The following is a 19,115-nucleotide window of genomic DNA, read 5'->3' as shown; positions in this document are numbered from 1 at the left end:
GCTCCGTTCTCAAAGTGCACTATCCATCCAGACTGAACCTAACCTTCAGATAGGCAACAGATATGTTGCTCGAATGCTTGTGCTGATTCATGTGAATAAAATACCAGACATTGGTCATGTCATATGGTACAGCAACATTCCTCAAAATAATCTCAGTACTATAATCTTGCTCACTCGGGTTGCATTTGTTGTACAAACATACAATTTTTTTAAAAGTTATCAGAGTTCCTAGAAATTCCACTAAGCAATTATGTTGCCCATGTCTTTTATTCTGGCTGTCTGCCACCTTCTGTTAATTGTTTTCATGTTTGACTATCTCGGTCACAGACTCACAGATACCGCAGCTGGTAGTTCTTTGAGAGAAGATAAGGCGGAACCATTTGCAAACAGGTAACAAGGCTCCATGTCTTCGATTGACCTGTTGTCAAGCTTTGAAGCAAAGGCTGAGTATCTTTTTCTGTTTCCATCAATGCAGAGATGCCATAATAAAGGCCCTTCCGAGTTATATGATCTATACATCAAAGTGCACATGTGGTCTGTAAATCAGAAGTATGACATTGTTAACGTTCTATTCCATTGTACAATGAGGCATGGTGAAACAACTGAACTTGCAAAGCATTGAGCGAGCAATCAGCAAGCCTGAGTTAAGTTCAGCCATCCTCTCGGCTAGAACAGCACGACTCGACAATTTGAGAGGCGGATTTGGGGTGCCTGCAATAGAAGATCCCTCCTTACATGCCCTTGTGCATTCGGACCAAATACATGTCATTTTCTTAATATGCTTTTATGTTTCTGGAATGTGGGGGGCTTCTCGGGCTATGCGTCTCAAACAGCAATAGGGAATATGTGATGCTATGCCTAATAATTTGTCTTTAATTTGTTAATCTTGTAAGTGTTTTGGATTAGGCTTAACATCAGGGCTTGTCTTGCTTTCTGTTTGTGTTTTCTGCGGGTTTTAGCCTTTTAATCCTGTAAAATATTCTGGGTTATTCAGAGTGTTATCTCTAAATTTTGCATTAGCCAGATCATGTTCCTGGACTGTTGGAGTGCAACAACTAGGATTGGTCATTCTACCTCTAGTGCACACAAATCGGATGATAGAAAGCTGGACAGTGGGACCATAAAAAAATGGCACTAAGTGAACGCAGTGCGGAACAAAGGGGTGTCATGCCTTCTTCAAACCATCAGTCATGCTTTTTTCAAGTATATACATGTGAAAGTTCGATGGTTGTTGTTCAGATGGAAAACTATCGTGTTGCGCAGAACATGCACTTTTTTTAATCTCATTCAAGTTGCACAACCCCAAGCCTAAAATTTAAATTTAAATTATATTTATTTGACAAGGCGTCCAAACTCAAATGAGGGATTGGAGAAAAACGCATGTACTACCAGAAATGTCACACTAATTCAGAAACCAGGGCCAAAAAGTTAAAAGAAGCTGGAATGTGTGATCATCACAAAAAAAAGTGCCAAATGAACGCATTTGTGGAATCAAACGGATGTCATGCCTTCATTAAATCCTCAGTCACACTTTCTTTGATCCTCGCAACATATATATACACTCATGGTTGTGGCTCTCAGATAGCAAATTATCGTGTTGGCCGCAACCTGCTCCGTTTCCAAGTTCCATGTTACAATTCTTTGTGCATTTAGTGTGGGCGTTCAGACTAAGTGGGGGATTGGAGAAAGACAAACGAAAATGTGTATTGGTTAGTCGGATAGGCGGTGACATAAAGGGTCGAAATAGCCAGAAATGTACCGGTTTTTTTGGTGCTGGGAGAAAGGGATGGAGCACCGGAATTCGTAACATGTCGCCGTTGGTGTTACCTGTTTCCGTTTGACATGTCCTACAGCCGCAAGTTGCTTGTTTCATTGAAAATCATATCAGATTTGTTATAGTTGACATACTCTGGAGAGGAAAGTGCCCACTTAGGGCAGGTTGTTAGGTTCGTCAAGATCTTTTGAGGAGGTGTATGCGCGGTGATGAAAAATCAGTTAAGTGATGCCCGGAGCCCTTGACACTTCCGTGTTACTGTAGTACATAAGATTGGAGAAATGTAGGCACTAAGCAGGTAGTAGCTTCTGCACCTATACAAATTGCATAATCAATGGCACCATTTTCTGAAACCACTCTGTTATGAAGATCTCCTCTATCACTCTATGCTCCGTTCTCAAACTCCACTATCCATTCCGAACCTAACTTTCAGATAAGCAAGAGGGCAATATGCTGCTCGATAACTGCACTCACTTTGAATAGAATTGTGTGGCTAATCCCTAATTCTGGAAAGCGAAAGTAACGTCAGAAGGAGTCACAGAACTCTGACAATCAATTTAAAGACAATATCTGTAGGAACCTGCTTACTCAAGAGAATCTCAATGGCAACATTTGGGTCTCCGTCAGCGGTGGCAAGAGCAACTTGAGCCTGAGCCTGCAACAACGAAAAAACCATCCGTGAGATTCTTGCAAACCCCTGACTGTACCTAAAACAGTTCAGGCCTCCAACATAAATATTGCTTTAGATTGAGTTGAGTTGGCTTGTCCTCCGATACTAGTAACATCAAGCATGACCGTCAACATATATTTTCTTAAATCATCTAAGTAATCCAGTTTGTTTTACCCACTTGCTTCAATTCTAGTATGGGTCTCTTACATACCAATGGAATTATAAGACATGCATTAGCATGATACAAACTGCAAGCAGGTTGTGCGGAGCAAGTACCCTTTCAAAGCCCATCCCAACCAGCTTCTTAAGCTCTTCATCTAATGTATCAGTCTGCAGAGGATAATTTGTCCAGTAATCATTACTAAACCAATAGCAACATCCGACGGGAAATCAAAGAGTACATAACACAATACCTGGTAAGCTGTTACTGTTGCATCAGCTCTCACTGTGTTTGCTGTTGTATGCCTATTACAACCAAGGTCCAAAATTACAAACTAAATAAGTAGTGCCTCTTTTTTCAAGTAATATAACCCTCGAAAAGCTAGATAGCGGCTTATGTAAGCTTATTCCATTTCCTGAAGAGACACTAAGCAAAACAATTTATCCTTGCTATTACATAACACAATTCTGAAGTAGTATTTACGGAGTTTTTTTCCAATATGTACCTAATTAAGTGTTCTTTTTCATCAAAATAAAATCATCCTTAAAATGACGACCCCTTGATTATATGCTTGAAGCTTTTTATTAAAAAATATGCTTGTGATTATATCCTTCTAAACACTACCGCTTTTCTGATTTCAATATACAAGTGACAACAACATAAATGTCTAATACATTGACAAGCTGTCGAGCGGAAAATGCATTTCTGTGAATTTTTTAGAATGTCACATTGGTTGTGTTTGTTAGAGATTAGGAGTTAGAGATAAGATAGGTTTAGACCATATACGACTTGCCCTCTACTCCAAGTCTCTCTCCCTCATATTGTACTCTACATATACCCTACACAAGGGTCAGACCAAAACAACGAATATTGTAGGTTCTATACTCTTTCTACAGTGTTATCCAACAACCTAGCATGCAAATCTGCACTGGCCTGCCTTGCAGTTGGTTCAGTTCCTGTAGAAGCACTGGCCTCCCTGGCAGCTGGTTTAGTTTCTGTAGAAGCATGCAATCCTCACCAGGCAGCCGAGACTCTGTTGTGCTGCGTCCTGTGCAAAATGGTAGTGGATGGAAGAAGCCACACAGCATTCCGGCTGCATGGCGCACATAGGCATTGGTGGATCAATTGTTGCACATACTCACTGAATTATGTTTTTGGTACAGAATAAGTTCCTTCATCTTCATACATGTATGTTGCTTAAATGATTATACTATAATCTTGCTCCCTTGGGTTGCATTTGTTGTACAAACATATACTCTCTCCTTTCAAATTTTAACTAAAACCACGAGAAGAAATATGGAGCGGAGGGAGTAGCTTTTTTAAGCTATCAGAGTTCCTAGGAAATTCCACTTAAGCAATTATGTTGCCCATGTCTTTTATTCTGTCTGTCTGCCACCTTCTGTTACTTGTTTTCATGTTTGACTATCTTGGTCACAGATACTACAGCTGGTAGTTCTTTGAGAGAAGATAAGGTGGAACCATTTGTTAACAGGTAACAAGGCTCAATGTCTTCGATTGACCTGTTATCAAGCTTTGCAGCAAAGGCTGAGTATCTTTTCTGTTTCCATCAATGCAGAGATGCCATAATAGAGGCCCTTCCAAGTTATGATGATCCATACATCAAAGTGCCAAATGCCCTGACCAAAGAATGACATGTGGGTCTGTACCGAAACTATGGCATTGTTGACATCCTATTCCATTGTACAACGAGGCATGGTGAATCAGTTGAACTTGCAAAGCACCGAGTGGGCAATCAGCAAGCCGAGTTAATTTGACATCCTTCCGGCTAGGACAGTATGACTCAACAATTTCAGCGGCGGATTTGGAGTGCTTGCAACAGAAGATCCACCCTTACATGCCATTATGCGTTCGTACCAAATACATTTCATTTTCTTGATATGCTTTTATGTTTCTGGAATGTGGGCGGCTTCTGGGGCTATGCCTCCCCACACGGCAATAGGGATTTTGTGATGCTATCACCTGGTAATTTGTCTTTAATTTGTTTATCCTGTAAGTGTTTTGGGTTAGGGGAATTCTATGTTTCATGTTCCCGGACTGTTGGAGTGCAATAACTAGGATTAGTTCTCTCTCTAGTGCACACAAATCGGATGATAAAAAGGTGGATAGTGGGACCATAAAAAAATGGTACCAACTGAACGCGGCGTGGAGTCAATGGGATGTCATGCCTTCTTCAAACCATCAGTCATGCTTTGTCGGTTATATACAGGCGAAAGTTAGATGGATTTTGCTTAGATGAAAAACTATCTATTATATACAGGCGGAAGTTAGATGGATGTTGCTCAGATGGAAAACTATTGTGTTGGCCAGACCATGTGCTGTTTTATTCTAAAAAAAATCTCACTGAAGTTGCACAACCCCAAGCCTAAAATTTAAATTTCCATTATTTTCCTCTGGTGCATTTATTGCCTAGGCGTTCAAATTCAAATGAGGGATTGGAGAAAAACGCGTGTATAGACAGGAATGTCACACTGAGACAGAAACCAGCACCAAAAGATTAAAGAAGCTGAAAAGCGTGATCATCACAAAATTAGTGCCAAATGAACATATTTGTGGAATCAAACGGATGACATGCCTTCTTTAAATCCTCAGTCACGCTTTCTTTGGTCCTCGCGGCCTATATATACACTCATAGCTGTGGCTCTCATATGGCAAATTATCTTGCTGTTCGCATCCTGCTCTGTTTTCAGGTTTCATGTTGCATTTCGTTTGTGCATTTAGTGTGTGGGCTTCAGACTTCAGACTCGAGTGAGGTATTGGTGAAAAACAAACTCTAACTGGGTGGACACCGAGAATGTGGCTTGCTTAGTCGGGTACATAGACACAAGGGTATAAATAGCTCGAAATGTAGGGGTAGGAGCACCGGCTCGTTTACTAATTACCCCGCTATTCTCCTCCTGTTTTGATAGAATAAGTTCAAAGAAGTAAAGCCAGTAAGAAGCTAATGCTTGTCTGAGCTTATTCTCGAACATACGGTAATCATACTTCTCTATCTCATGTTTCTCTATCTCATGTTTCTCTATCTCATGTTTCTCAAGTATGGTCTTCTTTTATAAATGCCTTGTCGTCCAGCAACAAGGGGCTGAATCATACTCTTGGCCATCGTTTGGGATAGTATTGTGTATAGAACACAAGACCGCAACCATAGCGGATGGTACGGTATGTGTTGCAACGATGCTATCCTTCCGACAAGATGGTATCAAGTTGCAAGTTACTAGGTTTGTTTGATGAAAAATCATGTCAGATTTGTTAATAGTTGTAGGTCACATTTTTACCTTACTGTCCCTTTTGACTCTCTCTCTCTATTAGAGAATGTTAGTGTCCACACCATGCGTACGTCCATACGCGCAGCGCCGCGGCACTAATTGGCACACGCTGGAGAGGAAATGCCCACTAGGGCAGGTTGTTGGGTTCGGGTTCGTCAAGTTCTTTTGAGGCGGTGATGATATCAGTCAGCAGATGCCTGGAACTGGAGCCCTCGACACTTCCATGTTTCAGTAGATAAGATTTGAGAAATGCAAGTAGGCAGGCACTAGGCAGTATCTCTGCACCTATACAAATTGGATAACCAGCATTATCATTTTGGATAATACTTTGAAGTCTGAGGTGTATACGAGGTGATGAAATCAGTCGACTGATGCCTGGAGCCCTTGACACTTCCATGTTCAGTACTATACTGAAGTACTCCCTCTGTAAACTACTAATATATTGATCTAAAAAGTCTTATACGAGTATTAGTTTACATAGGGAGGCACTAGTCAGTAGCTTCTGCACCTATACAAATTGCATATGCAATGGCACCTTTTTTGAAAACCACCATCTCCTCGATGCTCTGTTCTGAAAGTCCACTATCCATCCACAGACTGAACCTAACCTTCATATAAGCAAGAGATATGCTCTCGATAACTGCACTCACTTTGAATAAAATTGTGTGGCTAATCCCCAATCCTGGAAAGTTTCCACAGTAAAGGCAAAAAAAAGGAATACAGAACTGTGAAAAAATCATTGAAGAGAATATCAGTACGAATCTGCTGACTCATGAGAATCTCAATGGCAACATTTGGATCTCCGTCCGCAGCAGCAAGAGCAACTTCAGCCTGAGTCTGCAGCATGGAAACCAATTCATTCGTGAGATTCCTGTCAACCCCTGTACCTAAAACACTTCTGATAAATATGGCTTTAGATTGAGTTGGTCTATCCTCCGATACTATAGTAACACCAAGCATGACCGTCAATATATTTGCTTAAATCATATTCCCTTCGTCCCAAAATAACTGTCGCTGATTTACTTAAGAGGGAGTATAAGTAATCTGGTTTGTTCTACCCATTTGCTTCGAATCTAATATGGGTCTCTTGCACACCAACGGCATTATAAAACATGCACTGGCGTGACAAGTGGGAGCACAGTACGAACTGCAAGAAGGCTGCGAGGAGCAAGTTCCCTTTCAAAGCCCATCCCAACCAGCTTCTTTTTTTTGTTGATGGTGCTACAGCGGGCTTACGCCGGCCTGAACCATTTCATTAATAGAACAGAGTACATTTACATAGCGCGAGAGTGGGAGGTAAGGTTGAGAGTACAAAGCATTTGGGTTACAATCATTACTGTTGCATCAGCTCTCAGCCTCTCACTGTTGCTGCTGCACGCCTGTTACAACCAAGGTCCAAACATACAAACTAAAATAAGTAGTGCCTCTTTTTTCAGGTAATAATATAACCCTTGAAAAGCTAGATACCGGCTTATGCAAGCTTATTCCATTTCCTGGAGACATTAAGCAGAACCATTTCTCCTTGCTATTACATAACAAACTTCTCAAGTAGCAATGAAGGCATTTTCTTTCAATATGATAATATGCCTAATTAAGTGTTCCTTTTCATCAAAATATGATCATCCTTTAAATGACGACCGCCTTGATTATATGCTTGAAGTTTTTTATTAAAAATAATATTCTTGTGATTATATTCTTCTAAACACTGCTGCTTTTCTGATTTCAATATACAAAGTGACAACAACATAAATGTGTAATCCATTGACGAGGTGTCGAGTAGAAAATGCAACACTGTGAATTTGTTAGAAGGTCAATTGGGGTTGTGTTATCCAACAACCTAGCACGCAAATTTGCACTGGCCTCCCTTGCAGTTGGTTCAGTTCCTGTAGAAGCACTGGACTCCCTTTTCTGTAGAAGCATGCAATCCTCAGCAGGCAGCCGAGATGCTGTTATGCGGCGTCCTGCGCAAAATGGTAGTGGATGGAAGGAGCCACACAGCATTCTGGCTGCATGGCGCACATAGGCATTGGTGGATGAATTGTTGCACATACTCACTAAATTATTGTCTTTTTTACAAAATAAGTTCCTTCGTCTTCATACATTTATGTTGCTTAAATGATTATACTATAATCTTGCTCCCTTGGGTTACATTTGTTGTACAAACATATATTCCCTCTGTTCAAATTAGCTAAAACCACAACAAGAATTATGAAACGGAGGGAGTAGCTTTTTTAAGCTATCAAAGTTCCTAAGAAATTCCACTTCACAATTATGTTGCCCTTGTCTTTTGTTCCATATGTCCGCCACCTTCCGTTACTTGTTTTCATGTTTGACAAATCTTGGTCACAGACACTGCAGCTGGTAGTTCTTTGAGAGAAGACAAGGCGGAACCATTTGCTAACAGGTAACAAGTCTCCATGTCTTCGATTGACCTGTTGTCAAGCTTGGTAGCAAAGGTTGAGTATCTTTTCAGTTTGCATCAATGCAGAGATGCCATAATAGAGGCCCTTCCGAGTTATGATGATCCATATATCAAAGTGCCAAACGCGCTGACCAAAGAATGACATGTGGGTCTCTGTAAATGAATCAAACTTATGACACTGAAACAATTGAACTTGCAAAGCATCGAGCGAGTAATCAGCAAGCCGAGTTAAGTTTGACATCCTTCTGGCTAGAACAGTACGACAATTTGAGCGATGTATTTGGAGCGCCTCAACAGAAGATTCATCCTTACGTTCCATTATGCTTTCAGACCAAATACATTTCATTTTCTTTATATGCTTTTATGTTTCTGGAATGTGGGGCTCTTCTGGGGCTATGCCTCCCACACCGCAATAGGGATTATGTGATGCTATCACCTGGTAATTTTTCTTTAATTTGTTAGTCCTGTAAGTGTTCTGGGTTAGGCGGAATTCTATGTTCAAATTTTGCATTGGCCAGATTATGTTCCCGGACTGTTAGAGTGCAATAACTAGGATTGGTTGTTCTCTCTAGTGCACATAAATTGGATGATAAAAAGCTGGATAGTGTGACAAAAAAATGGATCCCAATAGCTCGCGAACGTGTTTGCTGGGAGGGGTGGCATTTGTGAACGTTTTTGTTGGCAGTTTCTTGAAAGAGACATGGCAATTTCTTCAGAGACGCATGTCATTTTCTAGATAGAAGAAAATTTTGCAACAAAAATGGGCAGAAATTGCCATCTCTTACCACCTAAAAATGGCATAAAAAACGTTTCTTTGCCACCCCCGCGGAACGTATGCAGTGCGGAATCAAAGGGATGACATGCCTTCTTCAAACCAGTAGTCACGCTTTTTTTGCTATATACATGCGGAAGTTCGATGGCTGTTGCTCAGATGGAAAACTATCGTGTTGGCCAGAACGTACACTGTTTATTTTTTATTAAACTCTCATTCAACCTGCACAACCCCAAGCCTAAACTTTGAATTTTCATTATTTTTCTTTGGCGCACTTATTGTAAGGTGTCCAACTTAAATGAGAGATTGGAGAAAAATGCATGTATGGCCAGAAATGTCACACTGATTCACAAACCAAACCAGGACCATCACAAAAAATAGTGCCAAATGAACGCATTGTGGATTCCAACGGATGCCATGCCTTCTTCAAATGCTTAGTCACGCTTTCTGTGATCCTCGCAGCTTATATATACACTCATGGTTGTGGCTCTCAGATGGCAAATTATCGTGCTGGCCACAACCTGCTCTGTTTTCATGTTCCGTGTTACATTTCGTTTGTGCATTCAGTGTGTGGGGTTGGCGTTCAGTCTCAAGTGAGGGATTGGAGAAAAGCAAATTAAAACTGGACGAATGACGTGAATCTACCAGATTGGTGACACTTCTTCCGATCCATCCTATGGCCTTGCGCAAGGGTACTACTGCTCCACTGATCATGCTCCATGGTGGATCAGGAAGTATCATAATGCAGCGATCTTTGACAACGCACAGCCTGACCTCACCGGCCTGCTCGGCACAATAGCCCATACGCGGGAGAGGGGATGGTGGCTCCAAGGTGTTGTAAATTTGGACGGCTAGCACCCTCACGGTTTGTACATAGACTTTTATATTCCCTCAATGCATCAAGACACAGAGGTTTTGTGTTTTCTCGAGAGGAAAAATGCCCACTAGGGCATGTTGTTGGGTTTGTCAACTTATTTTTAGGAGGTGTGCACGCTGTTATGATTTCAGTCAGCTGATGCCTGGTACTGGAGTCCTTGGCACTTCCATGTTTAGTACTACCAGTGCATGTAGGTACTAGGCAGTAGCTTCTGCACCTATACAAATTGCATAATCAGTGGCGCCATTTTCAAAAACCACTCGGTCACCAGGATCTCCTCTATGCTCGGTTCTCAAAATCAACTATCCATCCACAGTCTGAACCTAACCTTTAGATATGATGCTTGATAACTGGACTCACTTTGAATAGAATTGTGTGGCTAATCTCTAATCCTGGAAAATTTCCACAACAAAGGCAAACGAAAGGAACGTCAAAAGGAGTCACAGAACTATGAACAATCAGTGAAAGACAATATCAGTACGAAACCTGCTGACTCATGAGAATCACAATGGCAACATGTGGATAAAATTATGAATTGTTAACATTCTATTCCATTGTACAATGAGGCATGGTGAAACAATTGAACTTGAAAAGCATCAAGCGAGCAATCAGTAAGCCTGAGTTAAGTTCGACATCCTTTCGGCTTGAACAGTACGACTCAACAATTTGAGCGACGGATTTGGACCAAATACATGTCATTTTCTTGATATGCTATTATGTTTCTGGAATGTGGGGGCCTTCCGGGGCTATGCCTCCGAAACAGCGATAGGGTTTCTGTGATATGCCATACCTGGTAATTTGTCTTTAATTTGTTAATCCTGTAAATGTTCTGGGTTAGGCACCTCAAGGCTTGTCTTGCTTTCTGTTTGAGTTTTCTGCAAGTTTTAGCTTTTAGTCCTGTAATAAAATATTCTGGGTCAGGCGGAATTCTATGTTTAAAATTTCCCAAATGATACGTGCCACATATGTCGCACGATGCACTCGGGCCCTGATGTTTTTTTGCAACTAAAATTGTCACCCGAAAAGAAAAAACAATCTAAAAAAAACTGAAACCTGCCGTCCGAAAAGAAGTTGCCATAAAAAAACATTCAAAAAACATTCCATAAAAAAAACATTCCTAAAAAAAACTGAAACCTCGTGTCCCTAAACTTTCCATAAAAAAACATTCAAAGTTGCCATGTGTTCGTGTCACACGTGTGGCAGATCATGTTCCCGGACTGCTGGGTACAGCCACTAGGATCGGTCATTCTCTCTCTAGTGTGCACACAAATCAGATGATAAAAATCTGGATAGTAAAAAAAAAGGGTACCAAATGAACGAAGTGTGGAGTCAAATGGGATGCCATGCCTTCAGTCACGCCTTTTCCGATGGCTGTTGCTCGGACGGAAAAGTGTAAGCCTAAGATTAAAGAAGCTGGAAGAAGTAGTGCCAAATGCCTTCTTCTTACATATGCTCCCTCCGTCCCATAACCTGCTCTGTTTTCCAGGTTCGATGCTACATTTGGTTTGTGCATTTAGCGAGGGGTTGGTTAGTCGGACTGAAATGTCAAACGGATGCACATGGACTGCAAGTAGGGGTAGGAGCACCAGACAACATAAAAGTAACCCTCCAAAAAAAATGTCCTCCATTGCCGGGATTTGAACCCGGGTCGCCTGGGTGAAAGCCAGGTAACCTAACCGGGCTGGACGACAATGGACTGTGTCATGTTACTTTTGGCGCAGATATTTATCTCCTATGTCCTACGGTTCCGCAACGATATTGCTTCACTGATGATGCTACATGGTGGATCAGGAAGCATCGTAATGAATTCATCTTTGCCCCCACCGCCGCCGGGTACTGCACTCTTCATGTCTGATGCTGTTACCTGTAGGGGTGCTGTGGTAGTTTTTTTTTTTTTTTTTTTTTTTTTTTTTTTGCGAGGGCTAGTGGTGTGGTAGCTGTGAAAAAAGTAGTTTAACTGCGTAGTGGCATGTACTGAACCAATTCCTAATGCCCTGGATCCTCAACTGGCTGAGGCCCCCTTTCGCCCAACGCCTCAACTGCCCTATTCAAGATCGTTCATTTGTTGGTGCAGTGGTGGCGGACACCAAACATGTGGCATTCGACTGACTCTGTGATCTTCAAGCACGTTCGTCGGCATCTTAATGTTTCTGCTCATGTGCTGGTCTTGTTTGAACTCTAGTACGTTTTTCTTTCTGCTCCGGAGTGTATCCCGGGACCATGTAATTTCTTTACTTAATTATAATAAATGCCTATGTTTCTTAAAAAAATGCAGTTATCTTTGACAATGCACAACCTGACCTCATCGGTTCATAGGCAGAAGCAGGCCTATCACGGTTTGTAAATAAACTTTCATTTTACCAATGCATAAGACACAGAATTTTTGCGTTTTTCTCAAGAGGAAAAACAGGTTGCTGGGCTGATCAAGTTCTTTTGAGGTGTAAACGCCGGTGATGATAACAGTTCGCCTATGCCTGGTACTGGAGCCCTTGACAGTTCCATGTTTCAGTAGATAAGATTCGAGAAATGCAAGTAGGCAGGCACTAGGCAGTAGCTTCTGCGCCTATACAACAAACTGGATAATCAGCGTCATCGTTTTGGATAAAACTTTCAAGTCTAAGGTGTATACGCGCGCGGGGTGATGAAATCAGTCAACTGATGCCTGGAACTGGAGCCCTTGACACTTCCATGTTCAGTACTAGCACTACATAAGCTTGGACAAATGCAAGCAGGCACTACGCAGTAGCTTCTGCACCTATACAAACTGCATAATCAATGGCACATTTTCCGAAAACCACTCTGTCACCAAGATCTCCTCTACAAAATCCACTATCCATCCACAGCCTGAACCTAACCTCCAGATAAGCAAGAGATATGCTGCTCGATAACTGCACTCGCTCTGATATAGAATTGTGTGGCTAATCCCTAATCCTGGAATGTTTCCACAATAACGGCAAAAGAAAGTAACGTCAGAAGGAGTCACAGAACACTGAACGATTAATTTGAAGACAATATCAGTACAAACCTGCTGGCTCATGAGAATCTCAATGGCAACATTTGGATCTCCGTCGGCAGCGGCAAGAGCAACTTCAGCCTGAGTCTGCAGCAAGGAAACCAATCCATCCGTGAGATACTTGCGACCCCCTCTACGTAAAACAGATCTGGCCTCTAACATAAATATGGCTTTAGATTGAGTTGGTTTGTCCTGTGATGCTTACTATAGTAACATCAAGCATGGCCGTCAATATATTTGCTTAAATCATCTAGGTAATCCGGTTAGTTTTACCCATTTTTTACTTCAAACTAGTATGGGTCTCTTGCACACCAACGTGCACTAGCATGGCAAGTGGGACCAGAGTACAAACTGCAGAAAGGCTGTGAGCAAATACCCTTTCAAAGCCCATCGCAACCAGCTTCTTAAGCTCTTCATCAAATGTATCAGTCTGCAGAGGATAAGTTGTCCACTAATCATTACTGAACCAATAGCAACAGCCGACAGGAAATCAAAGGGTACATAACACAATACCTCGTCAGCTGTTACTGTTGCATCAGCTCTGACAGCGTTTGCTGCTGTATGCCTGTTACAACGAAGGTCCAAAATTACAAAACTAAATAAGCTTATGAAAGCTTATGCAAGCTTATGCCATTTCCTGGAGAGACATTAAGCAAAACCATTTCTCCTTGCTATTACATAACACACTTCTGAAGTAGTAACTATGGCATTTTCTTTCAATACGACAATGTACCTAATTAAGTGTTAATTTTTTTTATCAAAACAAGATCATCCTTTAAATGACGACCCCCATCATTATATGCTTAAAGTTTTTTATTAAAAAATTATGCTTGTGATTATATATATCCTTCTAAACACTGCTGCTTTTCTGATTTCAATATACAAGTGACGACAACGTAAATGTGTAATACATTGACGAAGTGTCGAGTAGAAAATGCATTACTGTGAATTTGTTAGAAGGTCGCTTGGGGTTGAGTTATCCAACAACCTAGCATGCAAATTTGCATTGGCCTCCCTTGTAGTTGGTTCAGTTCCTGTAGAAGCAAGCGTCCGCCCTCTCCCTGGAAATCTCGGGTCTTCTTGTTCCTACAAGAGAATATTTGGCAAAGTCTTTCAGCTATGCATTACAGGGATAACCCATATTTCAGAGAGACTACATATCTTTCTAGTGTATGGATTACATGAAGACAAAGAACCTTGTAAGCTTAGGACAGCATCATCTTGATGGCTGCCAAAAATAAGTGCTATTTATATACTTGAACTGAGCTACCGTAAAATTGATAGGACATATGAGCTAACACATTTTCAACTGACTGAGTCAAGCAGGACCGGTTTCAACGAGGAACGGTCCAATGTACAATACAATCTACGTATTAGTTTATAGTTCGCAAAAACAAAGTTTACAGTTCTGTATATAAATTTCGTATACACGATCTTCTATGAATGCATATATTGCACTAGCAACTGTAGCTTTTCGTTCTATCCACTATCTACACAATTGCTTGGAATAAGTTTATTCACACTCAAACAGCCAAGTTACAAAATATTAACAGCAAAACTAACTATTACTAGTCATATACTCTATCTGTGAAATGATTCAATCTCAATAAAGTCTTTTAGAGCTCATAGAAGCTTCACAAGAAAGCTTCCAGGAAAAGCTCCATGAATCAATAGCCCTGCCTCCATATCACATGGTTATTTTTCCAGTAGATCCAGAACAATAACATAAACCAAGTGCAGCTCTAGAAACTTCCAGTCTACAACAATGTTCAGATTATCTCTTCTTGATGGGTGAAAACCCGGTCAGATTGGCGAAGCCATATAGTGTCAGCACCATACATTACTACAATAGTAGGCCATGAGATCAACAGCAGACATGAGTAGTAAACTGTGTTCTTACTTTTCATACCTGACCAGTAGACGTCTGAACAGTGGATGTCCGCCTACTTGGCATCCATGACGAAATATTTCTCAAGAAATTTGCATTTATCAGAGCGCTGTAAATTCAAGAACTTGATTCATTACTTTCCTGGACAGCAAAACAATAAAAATAAATATGGAAACAATACCTGGGTGGAGTGGACATGTTAGAATGTGTAGGAAGCTGGCCGTATGTTGTTCCTCCAGTACAGAGAATAAAGCCAGGACGCCTAACACAAACAGACTGATATCCAACATCTCAGGCAAAACATATCAACAGAAAGAAATTTCTCCCGGAGGAGAATGGAACCATGATAAGGACAAGTTGATTCATTTGGAAAAGAAAACTTACTAGCATGGACAAGCCTTCAATAGAAGAGTAAAATGAAGGTCCAGGCAGCAAGTAGTTGAACAGCCCATAAGTGTCTGAGGGAAGTAAAGAAAAGCTCAATAAGGGTGATAAAAATAACTAATCTAGCTCATAAATACTCAAAAAAGGAGAAGGTCAAATGGGTACAAGGGACAAACATGCAAATCCAGACAAGATGCCAGAGAGGTGCCCCAGTAATGAAACATTACTAGCGAGAAACTGAAACAGTATCAGCAAAATCCATGCATACCTGACAATGCAAACATATAAATATTGCTGTATAATTAAACATAGTAAACTGGATGGAAGAAATTCAACAGGTGCATAGATTGAATACCATTTTGCAGGGACATTGAAGAGACCGAAGACACTGGCAAATGAGAGAGGATGTTACTTCACATGCATTAAATGTCATAAAATAAAATAAAGTAATGGCTTCATTTAAAATTTGGGTATCTGTGGACTTTCAAGAAGGGGTATTTTCTTTCAGAAAATGGAGAAAGTTTCAATTTAACTTCTCTAGATGCTTGGCTAATGAGTGATGATGCTCTTGCCATATCAAGGAAATATAAAGGCAACAACCAAAAAAAATAATGATATGTAGAAAATTATAGTCCGTCAAGATATCTAGTGAAAACTGAAAATATATATTTGCTTGCATTTGTGCAACCTTTGATCGTTGACCCCTGGGTTAGTGGAGAACCTTCTATATTTACAGAACTTAATAAATGTTTTCTCAATAGCCCCTCATATGCAGGAATGTTCTTTAGCCACACATTTGAGCCATCTATCCTTCATACAGAAGTCTATGTCTAGCATGCCTAATTGGGTTTAAATATGATTTTGCACTAGATATAACTCTATATAGCAGAGTGAGTTTTCCTCATTTATTAATTGGACGTAATAAATGAAAATAATTGACACTTTTCAATTATGGCCGTCAATTGACCATATCTATACTAGTCCGAAAGCATTACAAACTTATCACATAGCATGATATCATGTTTCAAGATTTTGACAACAGTTTACAATCTTATATTCAGCATGCCAAAAAAGGGTACGACCTCAAGAGACAGTTTGAGTAAGCAAACATTTTTAACATTAGACATATAATCAATCCATCCAATAAACTGAACCCTCATGCAAATCATAAAAGTGGGTGTAGCATTAACAACCAGAGAAGCAATGCACCTTCGATATTGCACTCCACTCAGGCTTGTCTCAATGACTATCATTGAGAATATAACTCCAGAAAAACCAATCGAACATTCATCCACAAGATATGAGACATGGTATAAAGGATTATAAGCCACCAAGAAGGCAACGATGAGATGGAAAATTGCATTAGTCGTTGCAAGAAGGAACATCAGGAACAAGAGACGGACTGATCCCATAATTCTCTCCAACTCGGTCCCCAAGGGTACAAAGGTCAGCATGTTGAATAGCACATGAAGCAAAGAGCCGTGAAACAGAACAGATGTGTAGAACCTATACACTGAAAGAAAATAAGCACCACGTCAGGGTAGACGTACCAAAAGAAAATGAGAAGTAACATAAATTTTACAAGTAGCCTTGAGCTTGCTCAGCATTTGGATCTGTAGAAGGTTGGATATCCCCAACTAGCATGAGTCTTTTGTCGTTTATTTCAATGATTATGAACATTTCAGCAGGTAGTATTAACCTCTGAAGAATTGAACAGGTGTTTCGTGAATTGACGGCATATTGGCATGTGTAAATAGTACTTCTCGTGTTATATGCATGAATGGAACTTGAATGTGCACCATTAAAACAATTATTGTGAATGAAAGGTTTAATCCAGGTGACCTTTAACAGAATCTATATGATCGGCATAAATGATACATTCGCTGTTTCCAGAAAGAATCATGTTTCAGCATTGTCAGAGGAACTCGTATTTATGCTCCGTGAAAAGGAAGGTGAATTAAACAGACCTTGAAAATGTGAGACCACTGCAGAAGGCAAGAAGCATATCTCGGCATAGGAGTCATATCCAACCAACAAGCATACCAGATATATCGCCGCACATATTATGGTAACGCCAGAAGTAATGAACGGGGTGCTGCTCCACCACTGGTTCAGCCTAGTTGAAACCCCAGCCTGCATCCACGGAAACATAGACATGTAATTAAGAAGAATGAAACGCCAAAACTTCGCCACATTTCCTGCTGTGGTGTCCTCCGTTCCAGTAAACGCACTGCATAAACGCTGCTCTAAGAGCTCTTACAGCAATCCCATACAAACCTAACAGCGAAGCAGCAGGCTCATCAAACCAGGGGAACCAAACCCACTGCCAAAAATAGAACCCATTCATAATCTGGCTCGAAACTTGTAAGCCCCTCTTTCTAGCTTAACTCAAGCAACCGGTGCCCCCCGGGGGGAAAACCCCCGCACCAACGCGGCTCGATTCCTATCGATTGGAGCTATGGCTTCCCACGAAACCTTCGGAGCGCTTCTCCGCGGAACCCCTAGGATTTAGCTCGTGGCGAGAGGAACTCGGCAGCGATTTGGGGCTAGTTTCTATCAGATCCGAAGGCGCCCCGCGGAAATTCACCCGGAAATCGGAACTGGGGACAGGAACCCGCACCTCCGTGATGATGTTGGGGCGCATCTCGGGCGCGCCTCCGGTGCTGGTGGCTCCGCCGGGCTGGGATCGAGAGCTGGAGGTTGGGGTTATTTGGGTGGGGGATGCAGACTAGCGAGATCTCGAGGGTTTTGGGGGCGCCGGCCGCGACCTCGGGAAGAAGAAGAAATGTGCCGTTGCTGTAAAAGACGAGCATTACTTGGGCTCGAAGGGGCCTGAACAGATCCCAGGGTCCACGCGGTGGTGATTTATGGAAAAACAAAAATAACCATGAAATTAGAAAATACGTATAGCCTGTCAAAGAAAAACCTAACTGAATACTTGCATTGTTAATAGAATACTTAAGGCTTGTTCGGTTGAGGTGAATTTGAAGGGGATTGAGGGGGATTAAATTCTCTACAAGCTAAAATCCCTCCAAATCCCCTCCAATACCGCGGGGAGGGGATTAACCCAACAAGACCTTACGTCGGTGTGTGTGTGCTGGCAATGCAAAATTGTTTTTTTCATGTGCCTTCTTTTTTATGCTCTCTGATAATTTTTTGACACTTTTGCCTTCTTGGTCGCAACTTGCTAAATAAAAGGAAAGGATGTAAGTTTGGTGTCATAATGTGCAAAACATGGATATTGACATATGATTTATAGTAAAAATAGTGATGTAAACTGTGTATCAGCGAAACAAAGAAATACAAAGGGGGAGCCTAGAGACGCCCACCCTGTCGGCTAGAGTCATCGTGGCATAGGACCTACTGGTTGTATAAAGATTGGATGATATCTAATTGTTCCCTGCGCGGGGATCTAGCTAGCGGCCCGGTGTGGGGCATACCATGGATTTCTTCGGAGTCCTGAGTGGTGTATGTCAAGCCGACTAAGTCGGCTTCACGTAGTGTCCCTTAGGAACACCCTCACATCTCATCACGAGTCACTGTGCCTAAGGCCTCTATTTAGGGGTTCAACTCTCGACCTCGCAAGGGGTACAATGATCACCCTTGCTCGGGTGTGCCCAAGCAGCTTAGATTCAGATGTCAGAACCTATTATTGTCTGCGCTTGGGAGCTAAAAGGCTTAGTTTTTGCGTCTGCCCTCTTTGTTGTGCCTAACTCCTTTCCCATCTCCATGGGAGTATCCCTCGAGCCCTCGCTTGGTTGGCCGAACCGAGTGGGGGGGGGGGTCTTGTAGAGCTTGGCCTTGACTACTCGTCTCCCTTTAGTACAGTTGTACATGGTGCACCCCCAACTTGCGCTAAGACTAGGTCAAG

General features: G+C 41.5%; 1 protein-coding gene across 3 annotated transcripts; it reads right to left on the bottom strand.

The window, feature by feature from the left end:
- Nucleotides 1-12,535: 12,535 nt before the first annotated feature.
- On the bottom strand, nucleotides 12,536-18,085 carry LOC123113165 (rhomboid-like protein 15). Of its 3 annotated transcripts, none has more exons than XM_044534316.1 (13): nucleotides 17,865-18,085; nucleotides 17,212-17,377; nucleotides 16,454-16,757; nucleotides 15,600-15,632; nucleotides 15,421-15,512; nucleotides 15,245-15,318; nucleotides 15,042-15,136; nucleotides 14,882-14,969; nucleotides 13,916-14,058; nucleotides 13,486-13,537; nucleotides 13,349-13,402; nucleotides 12,985-13,059; nucleotides 12,536-12,890 (listed from the first exon to the last, which is right to left on the bottom strand). In XM_044534316.1, the coding sequence occupies exons 1-13, from the start codon at nucleotides 17,886-17,888 to the stop codon at nucleotides 12,885-12,887; spliced, it is 1,206 nt and encodes a 401-aa protein (XP_044390251.1). In that variant the 5' UTR covers nucleotides 17,889-18,085; the 3' UTR covers nucleotides 12,536-12,884. The 3 variants fall into 3 exon arrangements, with proteins under 3 accessions (XP_044390251.1, XP_044390253.1, XP_044390254.1); XM_044534318.1 differs by having other exon boundaries at nucleotides 13,961-14,058; XM_044534319.1 differs by having other exon boundaries at nucleotides 17,288-17,377.
- Between the last annotated feature and the right edge of the window lie 1,030 nt (nucleotides 18,086-19,115).

This window comes from Triticum aestivum, chromosome 5B, assembly GCF_018294505.1.
Source record: "Triticum aestivum cultivar Chinese Spring chromosome 5B, IWGSC CS RefSeq v2.1, whole genome shotgun sequence".
Taxonomy (NCBI): Eukaryota; Viridiplantae; Streptophyta; class Magnoliopsida; order Poales; family Poaceae; genus Triticum; species Triticum aestivum.
Note: the sequence above shows the minus strand (reverse complement) of the source record. Positions and strands in the feature narration are given on the sequence as shown.

Bases quoted from the DNA above. Each gene is read 5' to 3' on its own strand.
- LOC123113165 (XM_044534316.1), bottom strand. From the start codon at position 17,888: ATGCGCCCCAACATCATCACGGAG. The intron at 15,319-15,420 runs GTTTGTCCCTTG...TACTTCCCTCAG, and splicing joins CATCTTGTCTGGATTTGCAT to ACACTTATGGGCTGTTCAAC. The intron at 15,137-15,244 runs GTAAGTTTTCTT...GTTGGATATCAG, and splicing joins TTGAAGGCTTGTCCATGCTA to TCTGTTTGTGTTAGGCGTCC.